The sequence below is a fragment of the Conger conger genome, chromosome 2, assembly GCF_963514075.1.
Source record: "Conger conger chromosome 2, fConCon1.1, whole genome shotgun sequence".
NCBI classification, from domain to species: Eukaryota; Metazoa; Chordata; class Actinopteri; order Anguilliformes; family Congridae; genus Conger; species Conger conger.
Window position 1 is genome coordinate 69,468,440 of NC_083761.1, and position 13,501 is coordinate 69,481,940.

Consider the following 13,501-nt stretch of genomic DNA (forward strand, 5'->3'; position numbering starts at 1 on the left):
CTTTGCACGGACAAAATGCCTGTTGCCATGGAAAACAGTCCGTGCAATACAGCCTAGTGGCTGCTCTGTAGTAGGTGCAGGATTTACACCCAGCCGTAACAAGGAAAAGGACATGGGCCCAGATGGCAAAATGGGAGTAAATATTGTATCTGGCTTACAGCTCTGTTTTACATTGGGAACAGCATTAAGCAAGGCATACTTCCAAATAATGCAACCAGATTGAGAGTCCTGTGAGTTTTTAGCATAAGCACTAAGCTCTTTATGAGTGTTTGTGTACATTTTGTACACAACAATAATATGCACATGAATAAGTTGTACCAAGTTTATTCTTTTTTTGTTTTGGGTGGAAAAAAACACAATTAAATTGCAGTTATATTTCCAGCATCAGAGCTGTGCAGTCATGCTGGTAGAGGAAGATAGGTAATACCCTTTCAATGAAATCCCTGCCTGGGCACCACTATGGTCATTTATGTCCCACAGGGCTCCCAGCCATAGCTGGAGGCACAGTACGATCCAGAGTTAATTGTGAAATGAAGCTCCCTTCACTGCGGCAAGACCCAGGGCTTTCACTGGATTCACCACTCTAGCATCTGAAAAGGCCTTTTTTCTGCTGTTTTACATATGACATCACATTTGAGGTAGGATGGATCACAAGGTCCACCTTGCAAGATCCATCAATTTCTGTCTGCTAACATATAGCAACTTTGTCGATGCTGTACCATAATTGTGACCTCAGCTCCAGCCAAAGTATCAAGACTCTGATACTAAAATGAAACCACAGCAAAAATAAATACTATAATCAATAATCAAGTGTACAGGGATGCAACGTAAGGAACATCATGATCAAAATTGCAGTTTATCATCTGATAGAATTGGAATTCGAAGATGATGGCGTGGCGAGTTTCCAAACATAGGACTCCTTTCGACATTATTAGCCTGTGCCATTTAAATGTTGTCTAATTAACTTGAAGTGGCGATGGAGGTTAACTGTTGCATCAGAAGAACAAAGTGCCATCTTTGGTATAAATACATTTATATGTTAATCTTTTCCCTCAGAATTTAATTCTAATAAAGTACTGATGTACATTTTTTTGGTGTTTGAGTTTTATTATGATATTTTGTATCCATCTCATTTTTAATTGAGAACCCATTGCATATGTGCTGTTAATCAAGAGCCTTGCACCTCAGATCTACATGAAAACAAATGTTTCAGAGACTGAAAATTGTGTGCATGTCTGCCATCTACCATTTACAGTGTGGTCATTTAGCAGACACTTTTAGTCAAAGCGGCTTACAAAAGTGCATTTTGCATTGCAAGTGAGCGCCATAAGAGAGATGGGTGCAGTACATTTGCCACCGTCAAATGTGCTTGCTTCAAAACCAGTGACATAAGGGAGAGAAGGGTTCGGTAGCTAAAATGTTATATGAGCAAGAGCTGCACTGAAATGCCTATGTATTTGTTGAATGTTTTTGCAAAGCTAACGGTATTCATAAAATTGTGATAAATTAATGCTCAGGACAGACAACAATTTTATGTTTTGCTTTTGGAAAATAATAGGTTTGTAAGGCAAGCATGGATGCCCTGTTCTAGGCATACTGCCTACTGGATACTGGAGAATGTCTCCCAAATGACTGATGTTTATTCCAGGTTGAATGTAAACAAATAGGATAAATTGAATAATGTGTTCTTTTATTTTCAGTTCTTGTCAATTGTATAGAATTTTATAACTAAACATAATTTGTCATTTCTGGTGAATTTGCAGAGTAGTGCAGCATTGGGAGACAATTTAAATGACATGCACAGCTGTAGCAACAGTAACAAGTTCTTGAAATAAAATAAAAAATCAACTGGCAGAATGCTTTTTTGCCTTTAATTTAAACTTTTTGCAGAATCAAAACTTTTGAAATCTAGATTTACTGATGGTTATTTGTGTGCCTGTTTTACATTTCAGATATTGAAATGCAGAGAAACGCTTATAAGTAAAAAGTTGACTCATGAAGAAGAAGGAAAAAAGACATGACTGAACAATGTTTGTTGATGGGGTCCAAACTAGGAAAGAAAACAAAGTGGAACATAAAGGATAAAAAGAAGATCACATAAGAAGAAACAAAGTGCAGGGGAAGTTATGATGAACTGGAAATACGACTTACAGGCCAGAAAAAATGAATGAGACCATCCAAGTATAATAAAGTATACTGTCAGATGGAAAAAGGACCAAAGACTTCCTTATTTCTGTATATTCTATGATGGGACATCCAGTTAAAACAATTCAAACTACCATGCACAAAGTCAGTATTGAACATTTTTTTCATAAATGAATGGGCTTTCTTTTCAAGAAATGGAAGCACTACATGGATTCTTTTTATTCAATGAACAACTATGTAATTTAGCTAATCTTAAGGACATATGACCCTGGATGAAAACTAAGCTTAACATTAATATCAAGTATTAATTGCACTGTACAGTGTATAGTTTACTGCTGCTAAATCTGACCATACGAAGCTTGATTTCTTCCCATAAAAAAAATTGATGAATTATCTCATTATTTTGGATCAAGAACTGCTGTGACTGGCATATGATCAGCATCTGCTGCTGCAATGAAATGGACCATTGTCACAACCTTTTTCTTCTAAGCTTTATTATAGCCACTGCTGCATTGTCCTCTTGCTTCTGTGCCATTGCATCAGTTGTAAATGTGATTTTTTAAATGCTCCTTTAGTGCCAAACTACTACAGCTATATTTTGAAGTTGAATGATCACATCTGTTATGATTGCACATGTTCCATATGTACCTATAATAGTGATGGACTTGTTTTCTTCTCTGCCATTCCAAACTACCAGTTTATTCAGTTTTGGCTGCATTGTAAAACAGACTCATTAAACTGCAGCAGCAGAAACAGTGTTTCCCACCCTTGCAGTAACCAAGATATATATGGTTTTATATTTTTTAGTTTTAAAAAGGACTATATATTTTTAAAATGCAGAATTTTCATGACACCTCTGCTTCTCCAGCTCCCCTCCGTGGGTTTTCTAGTGTGGTTGGTGCTGTTGGGAGGAATTCCTCTTATCAGCTCCAGCCGTCAGAACTTCAGAGCTCTTTGAGATTGCCAGATGAATATGCTAGTATGCTGCATCAAAATCCTCAGACGCAAAACCAACACCCATCCCTCCACACAAGCCAGGCAGCCCTCATGCAGGGTTATGAGGCTAGACACAGAGGAAGGGGATCTGAAGAAATCTTACAAGGTAACCTTAAGCATGGCAGTAATAATGCTAACAACCCTTACCAAAAGGAAACAATGGATTATTTTTTTTTGATGAGTAGTAAAGAAGGACAGAGAAGAGGAAGTCATGGATTTGGATATAGTACAGGATTGGGGTTTCCCAGTTCAGATGGACAGGTGCCTCACCAGTACCGATCTAACAAACCTACTTCAGGAACTGTTCCTGGTGTGTCACAATATCAGATGGACTGTAGTGTTGCCACAGGATCAGCTGGCAATAGAAGCAGTAGTACTGGAGCCTTTTCTCCTTCCCACCAATATAGTATGGCCCAGAACCCTTCTGTAACAGGATCTTGTGTGCGTCGCCAACAAGCCCAGAATTACCCTTCCCCTCAATCTATACAGCAAGAGCAACAGCACAGAGGTTATTCCCTACCTGGACAAAGACGGCTACCACAGTTCTCCAACTGCCCTCCCACAAATCCAACAACGGGGTCAGCAAGGAAGTACAATTCCTCCCCACACAGATACTATAGTGGGGGAAATGGTGAAAACTGTAAAATGAATAATACAGCTACTTCTAATTCAAATCCAAGTTCCTATAGAAATTCAACCAATCCAGGCACTACACGGTCATTTGAGGGGATGGGGCAGAGTTACCCCAGTTCAGATTATCCATATAATTCCAACCTCTCCCACTCACATTGCAACCACCAGCAGAATGTGGGACCAAGCTATGAGACCTCACACAAAATGCACCCCACCAACCAGGGGTTGAGCCAACCAGGGCTTTCTTTCCCTAAACATCCCCCATGTTCAATATCATCCTCCAAGTCTTCCACATCTTCTACTATTCCATCTGTACATCTGTTTTCTTCTCACGAAATGACCAAATCCCCAATGCACACACAAAGCCAACAGCCTCAATTCCAGCAAAACTTCAGTCCAATTTCTAACCCATCTCCAGCTGCCTCTCTCGTCCAGTCACCCAGCTGCAGCTCTTCCCCATCTCCACTGATGGGTATTTCAGAGGGTCTGGGAAATTCCACTGCACCCTCTGCCCACCAACCATCATCGCATTCTCTCTCAAACCCCAGAAACAGTCACAGTAGGCTGTCACAGACAATGCCTCAGCTGAGTCCCACACAAAATTCGAACAGCAGTAACAGTAGTTGTGGGAGCAGTGTTCATGCAAACACAACTAGTCTGAATGCAAGTCCAGGTGCTAGTCATTCCGTTTTAACAAGAAAGGGAGTGGGACACAAGGGAAGTGATCGGTGTACATCGTCCTCCCACTACTCCACCTCTTCACTTGAAAAACAAGTCCTAGACCCTGGTACCAGCAGTCTAAATGCCTTGAGTTCGCAGGTGGCTAATTTGCCAAATACAGTGCAGCATATGCTGCTCTCTGACTCTGTCTTACCAAACAACAGGGGCAAAGATGGTGGACACCAGCCACCACTGCAATGTTCACCCACTGGTCAGCAAAGGAATATAAGTAGTAGTTCAACACCAAGGAGAGAAGGCTGTAGTAGAATGGACAGTCATGATATAAATTCTGATGAGGAACACATGACTGAACAGCCAAGAGAGGCCCAAGTTGAAGGTGAAGAGCAACATTTGGAAGGGGAAGATGGGAAGATAAGGCAGTTAAGTGAAACTAACAGTGTGGCTGGACTAACTGATGGCATCCCTACATATCAGAATCAAACTAACTCCCAAACTGAACATGATTGTCAGGGGTCTCCATCTCATCTGAATGTAGAGCTATCTAAAAAGAAGAAAACATGGTCTTCCCAGAGTCCCCCTCAATTACAAAGGACTGATTATAAAACATACAGTTCAATATCCCCCTCTTCCATTTCTTCTCACATTCCATCTGAGGGACCTAGTACAGTCCCTCCATGTCCCTCTCCTGCACCCTCTACTAGTCTGAAGTCCCCTACACCATCACCAACCCTCGTCTCTTCATCTCAGCCTGATTTTGTTGTTCCTTTTGTTATTCCTAGTGATGAAGTTGGAGGGAGGAAAAAATGTAGTGATACAACAAAGAAAGAAGAGATGTGTGCTAATGAAAATGAAGTGAAACAATTAAAAACTGATATGTGCCAAAGCGGAGAGAGTCATATAAAGAAAATACATGCTAGGAGGGAAAATGAAGGTGAAATTCACTGTCAGGTCTCCTTCAAGAAGCGAGAAGATAAAAGAGGAGAGACAAAGGAAACCCACATAGAAGGAGGGGTTGGGGTGATTGTTTCAACTCGCTCTGGAACTCAGTCCAAAACTCTGTCAGAACAAGCTATATCAGCATCCTCACATGGACGAGATCAAACTAACATTCTGGGAATTCCAAACTATTGCCCTAATAGGGAGAAGCACTCTTACAGTTCATTCAAAGATTCAAGTAGTCACAATGGAGAAGGTGATATAAGTGTGCCGACTAATGCTGAAGCACATGGACCAAAACTGACTGGTAGGCACTCACCACCACCACCTCACCACCTTAAACCTGGTGGTCAAAAGTCCCCTTACAGATTCCCTGAGTCTGTCCAAGGTAGTGGGAGGAGTTTAAACACTGACAGAGTTGTGCAGAGTGAAGATGGACTAGCACCAAAGTTAAATGACCAAGCTTGTCAGCAACCTCCGCAACACATTGCAGGACTTCAAAAAAAGGTAAAAACAGCAGAAGTTAAAGGACAGACTAGAAGAAGCATGGCTTTAGAGTCTGGAAGGGGACATGATAATACTGTTCAACAGCAAACATTTCCAAGTCTTTTGCAAGAAGTTTTACAAGGTTACCACACAGAGAAACGATATAGGCATACTGAAAACATGGCTCCACAGTTGCAAACCCGTACTACTCCTCAGTTTCAAAATATACCTTATCAATACCCCCATGCCAGGCATTCTAAATCCATGACTGAAAGTGTGAGAAACCATTTTTTGTCTCAGAGTAGAATGAGTATGGATTGTCATATCCCTAATGAATCCTCTTCCCTTGGAAAGACCTATCCAAATCAGAGGCCTGAAGGTGAGATTAACATAGACCAGGATGCTGGTCATTCCTGGTGTTCTGGAGGAGCTGGATCAAAAGAAATTCAATGGGGTTCTTTGGGTAAAGTTATAGATTCCCCAAATCATCGTGGAAACAATATGCCACAGTCCTCAGAACTTGCAAGGCCCTATACAAAGAACAGTAGCCCAACGGTATCTGACTATGCCCATCCTACCAGGAAATCCTTGTCAAATGAATTAAACTCCACTTCTGCAGTGCAGCAGTTGCTACTCAAAGCGGCTGAGCCAGCAAGGGGAAATGAATCATCTGTGGGGCAAGTTAAGCCTCATGCACCATCATCACCATTACCATCTCTCTCATCATTGGAGCGACGCTCAGTCATCTGTGATCTTTCACCATCTTGTCTGACCACCCATGCAAGGGAGAGATCTTCAGAAGGAGATACAGTGAGTATTCTGCCACTAACCGGGTCTTCTGTTATTCAGCAGTCACCTTCTACTTCAGTGTTAAATCAAGAGGACAGTAAAGAAGAAAAGTTGCATAAAGCTATGTTGAGGGAGGAAGCACTTAAGACTATGAAGGAGGTCCAAAATTCTAAAAAGTGTAACTATAGTCATTCCTTTACGAAGGGAACAACTATTCAGCTTCAAAACCGAATGCAGCAACCCTGTGGTCCTCACCAGTTGGACACAATCCCTGGGGGGAGTGTTAAAACGGCAAAAATGCCCATTCTTCACACCCAACAAGCCCCACAACAACTAATACCCACCCCTAATCCTCTGTCTTCACCATCATCAAGATTTCAACTGTACTTCCAAGGCCTAGATGAGTCAAGTCATCACTCTACTGGTGTAGATGGCTTTGGATTGAGAGATTCAGGGGATGGGACTGTCAAAATAAGTCCTCGACACTCCTACCAACTATCGCATCACAATTTGAACGCATCTCAACCAAAAAACTCTCAACCCACTAATAAATTGCAAATGTATCCCCACTCTCACTCTCTCCAACACTTACACAGCTTAAATGACAGACTTGAATGGGGCTCAAATACTAACCAGCCATCTTCTCAGGATTTAATGATGTCCCCTGATTCAAGCAAAAATCAATGCCATGCAGGAATTCGATCCACACCTGATGTACTAGCTAATCCACAACTACCACCTCCTCAGGGCAGTTACTATAGCATTGGAAAAATGTGGGGGCCATCATTACCTGGAAGAGAGAACAAAGGGATAATGGAGGGCGATTCCTACCGAAGAAATGAACCTCCTGTTGCTCCCTCTGGGCCAATGGTCTTGCCCTCAATGCCACTAGTGGTTTCCAGACATCTTGAATCAAACTCATCAAGAATCGTTACAGAAGATGTTGTCAAATCATTTCACCAAATGTCTACGCCTATCAAGCAATCTGATTCTAGCAGTGTTAGTGGGAATAGTGGTCTCTTGGGACCTCAGGGGAAAACTAAAATGGGGGGTTCTGGGGACACAAACCCATTAATTATGAGAAGAAGGGTCCGTTCTTTTATCTCCCCAATTCCTGCAAAAAGGCAACACCAGGATATATCCCAACAGCAGCAGCAAAGAGGAGTTTCAAGTATGCATCCCTCCCATTTATCCAACTCTGATGTAAAACCCAATGTAGATATTGACCCATTCAGCCCAGATGTGCCCAAACACAAAACAGTCAGTACAAGTGATTCTCTAGACTCTCCTCCACCCTCTTTGGGAAAAATGGATGTTCTACCACTTAGAAAGGGAAGGGGCTTGAAGCTGGAGGCAATAGTACAAAAAATTACACCCAATACTAAAAAAACAAATGAAGATAGTGAGAGTAATACTGATTCAACTTCTAGCTTATCTCACACAGAAATGACTTGCATATCTGACCTGAAGGACTACAACTCCAGTGTTGGGGAGAATTTCTCAAGAATGGAAACTGGCAGCGTGAGTTGTTTGCCATACCTAAATGAAGGTATATCGTTGGAAGAAATTATATCCTACAGGGAGGTTGAGGAAATAGGGCCTCTGCCTCCAACTGCATACCAGTGTGACCCCCATCAGGACACACACATCCTGAAATGTGATTTGATAGAAAAGCCTACCAGAACTACAGTTAGGGATTTGGAGTCTGCATTAGACTTTGGGATCGGGGTGCCAGGAGCTCCAAAGTCTGAAAGAGACACTGCAAGAGATGGGGGGAAAGATGAATTATCCCCTGATTTCACCCTATTAGGACCATTGCCCCCACCCCCTCCATTGCCTCGCCCTGTACAAGCAACTTCCCCTCCATCATCTTCTGCTCTGTCAGATATTCAACATTTCACTACAACTTATCAGCAACTGGAGACTCGTAGAGAACATTCAGCAGCTACTCTTCTGAGGCAAAAACTTGAAGAGGGTGAGATGTGTTTGGGTTTGGATGATTATTCTGGGAGGGATGTCCTTGGGACTAAGTCACCCCACCACAACCAGAATCCAAATCACTGCCTATTATCCATTCCCCCACAAAACCAGCCACATCAGCAACACATATCTACAGGGAGCATATCTTCAGTGAATGGTGAGCCACAGTATACTCAAACGAAGCCCTCTGATAGTGCTGTACCGAGAGGATATTTTCCATCTGGGAAGAAAAGGGGACGACCAGTGGGCAGTGTGAATAAGCAAAAGCGTATTCAGGGACAGTCACAGAATGCATCCCTTAATGCTTCCCCTGTTACGGAAATGCCTACATCTGTTCCTACTGCTACACCTCAAACTGAAGTACAAAGCATCACCTCTGCAATTCCTATCAATAAAACCAACTCTGACAATGAAACCTCTATGCCTCTTACTTCTGTTACTATATCTCTGGCAGCAAAAGAAGAGATTGAGAGTGAAGAGAGAGAGCCAGAAATGGAAGCAAATCCTTGCAGACAAAAAGGAAGAAAGGAGGAAATTGGGAATGAAACGGATGGAGTGGTGACCATGCCGACACAGAGAAGTGTAGTAGATGTGTTTGAAGGGGAGGTCAATTCTGCAGGAATTAGAGGAAACCTGAGTTCTAGTGGGGTTTTTCCAACCTCCCGGAAACCCGTTTTTGCTCCATACATTCATGTAGAGAGAAAGTTGGAGGAGCTGGGAAATGTATGCTCCATTGTAAATGCTGAAGATGAAAAGAAGAAGGCAGAGAGTGGAGAAGAGAGGGGAGGAAAGTGGACAGGAAAAGAAATGGGAGGAGGGCCTGTTGCCTCTATAAATCCAACACACACGTCTCAATCGACTAGGAATGATGGAGAAAGGGTGAGGTCAAAAGAGAAGAGAGGTGCAGAAAAGGAAAATGCTTCTCACATTCATTCTAGTCCAACAGGGAAGGTGCTTCCTTCCTCAGGGTATGTTATTTCAGGATCAGTGATGACTGAGATTGACGCCTTTGGTCATCTTCTCTGCTGCCTGTGCAAAAAATGGGCTAACTACAAAGATCTTGGTGACCTCTACGGACCTTACTATCCTCCTGAGTATGCTTTGAGGTTTCCCAAGAATCCCTCTGTAATTAGGCAGAGCCTGGGGCCAAGCAGTGTCAGCACTGTGGGGGCATTAGCAGGGGCTGCTAAAATTGAAATGAAACAGGAGATCACTCCAGTAGCACTTCAACAATGCGAGCCTGCCACAGACTCCAGTTTGACAGGAAATCAAACTACAGACCCATTGGCTGCTACATCAACAGACAAGGAAGCTTCTGTGAGTGCACTGGATAGACACTGTAGTAGTAACAAAGGGAATAAAGATTGGGAATTGACGCAGATACCTGCTAATGAGGTGTTGAAACAAGAAGAGCAACCAAATGAAATCTCTCAACTGCTAGAAAATGAACAGCATGTAGAGGACATCCAGAAAAGGCCGCAACACAGAAAATTAACTTCTCATCCAAGATTTAAAAGGCGACACAAATCCAGTGAAGATTTGCCCAAAACTGGACCCACCAACAGCAAAGCCTTACTGCCCTTTCAACCCCCTCCACCTCTACCACTTCCCAACCAAGATTCCTCTGATCCTTCAGCGCCATTGTCCCTGCTTCCTCAGGTGCCCCTGGACCCAGATGAATTGTGGGTACACGAGGGATGTATAATCTGGGCCAGTGGGGTGTATCTCGTTAATGGAAGGCTCTATGGTGTGCAGGAGGCACTAGATGGTGCCAGAGAGACAGTGAGTTTTTATTTATTTTTATTATTTTTTGTGTTCTACTACTGAAAGGCTCACATGCATCAGTGTTCACGTCCTGGTTTTAGTATCTAAAATGCCCACAAAACGTTTGCAAAGAGCATGGATTTTTTGTAGGTTTTTTTAAAAGTCCCTAACCCTGCCCTGAGAAGCCCAATTCCCCCTTCCCCTCTCTGTTAAAAAAAACATGTCATGTTTGGATATACATTTACAAACCGCTCAGAATAGCAGCAGATAGACCCTAAAATATGCATACTTCTAACAAAATTGCAATTGTTTCGCAGTATGAAACACAAATCAAAAGCTCCAAGATTAAATTAAATATGCGTGTGGGCCTTTAAATTAACTGCATTTATTTGAATCCCATTTTCAGTAGTTTTTTTGAGTGTTTGACCTATTTGTGTTAACAGTAATTTTATCTTTCATAATTGTATGTGTTATTTCAAAGTAGACAACTTGTAATTGTCTGTTTCAGCTATACAGTACATTGTATAATTTGGTTTATATCACTCTTTCTGTCAGATGTCCCTCTGTAGCTCCTGTTTTCATGTAACTGCTGTACTTCTGTCTTGAGTGTTGACCTTGTTGCATCCAATTTGTCGCCTTGTATTTCAACTGCGACCACTGTCTTCACTAGTGCTGCTCCCATTGTAAGGCAATGGGTTCAACCCTTGGCTGCTACAGTAAAGGCTGCACACTAAGATACCACTATTTGTGTGCTACAGAGGCAGGTCAGCATTTTAATTATTATACACATTTCTTCATTGCCAGCTACTTGTAACCAAGTTTGTGTGTTAAGCACAGCTATTGTGCATGTTCTACTTTATTTTATCTTGTTTTATATGATGATCTATATAAATTATACTGTCTCTCTCTCCCAGGCTGTGCTCTGAATGAAGACAACTTTTCATTGCGGTGTCCAAAGCACAAGGTACGAACAGAGACGAATCATGAACAAATCTTCTGGTGAACTGCCCTCTGCCTCAGTTCATCGAGACACTACCACAAAGACATTTTTAAAGCTTTGAAGTTAAACACATTTTTGCCATTCCTTATTCAGGTTTTTCCAAGTTGTCTGTCTCTTTCTCTTTGGAATATCTTCTAGTTCCCTCAGAACAATCGGCCAGTGAAGCCTGTGTGTCCAGCGCAATCGGAGATAGGTTGAGGGAGAGCAAGAATGGAGCACCGAAGAGACAGACCTGGTGAGTACAGTGATGTGGGAGAGCTTTGTGTCATAGAATTTCAATGGTCCAATTTCAGTGGTACAAATATTTAAGGAATGCACTCCACGGTTTGATGAGGTGCTGACTATTTAAAACAAAACACAAAGTCGAATGCTAACCAAAGACATTTCATTATGCCTTGATCAGGGTATGATGGAGGCATGTTATGGCTATAACAATATTATTACAATATTGCTAATGTAATATACACCGTTAGATGAGTGGAGGGTGGGAGTGTATTCCACTATAATGGGGTCTGTTGCGCTTTCAGAGTAATTGCCATGTGCAGGAAAATGGGTTGTAAAATTTGGTTTGCTTTTAAAATGTGAATACTGTGCATGTCCTTATTAAGTTTCTGTATTGTCCCTTCACTGGTTGACCGAAAGAGCACACGTCGGATGGGTGTTAAAATCGATGAGAGGAATCCAGAAAACAAAACTACTGTGTGGGGGAAATCATGAAATCCTGGAGCAAGAAATATTTTTAGAAAGTCCCTTTTCTGAAGAACCCTTTTTTTTATGCAAAACAAATACCAGAATAATCTCTCATCAGTAAAAACAAATGATGAAATATTGATGAAGATCAAAGGACTGAAGAATACTGAAGGAGATGCGGGAAGAAAGCAAATGATGGAGGAAAGAAAAACATGGCAACAGAGACCCACACACTGACACTGGAAAAAGAGAAACTTGCTCCCTTTTAAAAAAAATTTTGTGAAAAATGTGGGGGAAGTTTTTGACTATCATTTTTTCATCATTGTGAATATTTAATTTATTTTTTAAACTGAAATACTGGGCATATAAGTGGAGAGAATGGAACTGGGAATGAGTATGGGAAAGGACTGCAAGAGCATGGAGAGAAAATTGATGGGGAGTGAGAGAGAAGAGCAGGGTATTCTTACAGCTATCATTGTCAGCATTTCCATTTTTAATACGATCACCGATTTATACTCTAGTCTGAATGGGATCTTCTCTATTTAAAATAGTTGACTGAGGTTGATGAACTACTTTTTCCCCCTAATGTTAAAAAATAATGGCACCACATTTTAATTGTTTGAGTGGCCTCTGAGATTAATATTGCCTTGGGAAATGTTGGCTTGTTGCCTCTTGGAATTTGTGTGTGCGTGTTTGCACACTCTTATGACTTTGCCTGTATGATCCTTTGAAAAATTCTCCTGTTTTCATTATGGGGGTTTTTACAAAGCAGACAGTATAGAACATTTTACATAGAATTGCTCCCAGATCAGATAAATCATGTTATCTTTGAGGAGGAGGCTAGAGATAATAATGGGACTGCGCCCTCATACTTTATTGACCCAATGGGTATGTCAACTGACAACAGTAAATGGGCTAAAGATCCAATATAACAAAAGTCTTTTTTGAGCAGTAAAGTGGTTCAATAGACAAGGAGACAATACGCTGAGAGAGAGAAAAAACATTCAGCCATCTTAAAAAAACATCAGTTTAAGCTCAAGTGTGAACTCATCTGTATTACTATAGTCATTATTTCTATTGTTTTTTTATTCTGGTAAAAAGTGACAATATCAAAATGTTGTATTGGAACTGCCTTGTAAATATGTACATGGATTATAAAAATGACCAAATTGGGGGAAAAATGCATGTGATCAATGTCTTTACTATTGAGCACTTCGCCTATAAGCTGTATTTAGTTACAATATGAATATATGACATTAATTTGTCTATTCTGATTAATGTACGTCCATGCCTCTGTGTCTGAAATTTCCTGCGTGTCATCATTGAGGCTTTCAGTCTGTTTTTCTTTTACACAACACATTCAATAACCACTCTTTGGGGAAGTTTAGTTGTTTCTGTGAA

General features: G+C 41.3%; 1 protein-coding gene across 1 annotated transcript; it reads left to right on the plus strand.

Annotated features, from left to right (window-relative positions):
* The first annotated feature begins 6,049 nt into the window (after nt 1-6,049).
* Nucleotides 6,050-13,281, plus strand: LOC133113213 (uncharacterized). Its single transcript, XM_061222945.1, has 5 exons — nt 6,050-10,428; nt 11,081-11,174; nt 11,325-11,374; nt 11,549-11,645; nt 12,053-13,281. The coding sequence occupies exons 1-4, from the start codon at nt 6,058-6,060 to the stop codon at nt 11,606-11,608; spliced, it is 4,575 nt and encodes a 1,524-aa protein (XP_061078929.1). The 5' UTR covers nt 6,050-6,057; the 3' UTR covers nt 11,609-11,645; nt 12,053-13,281.
* The last annotated feature ends 220 nt before the right edge of the window (nt 13,282-13,501 follow it).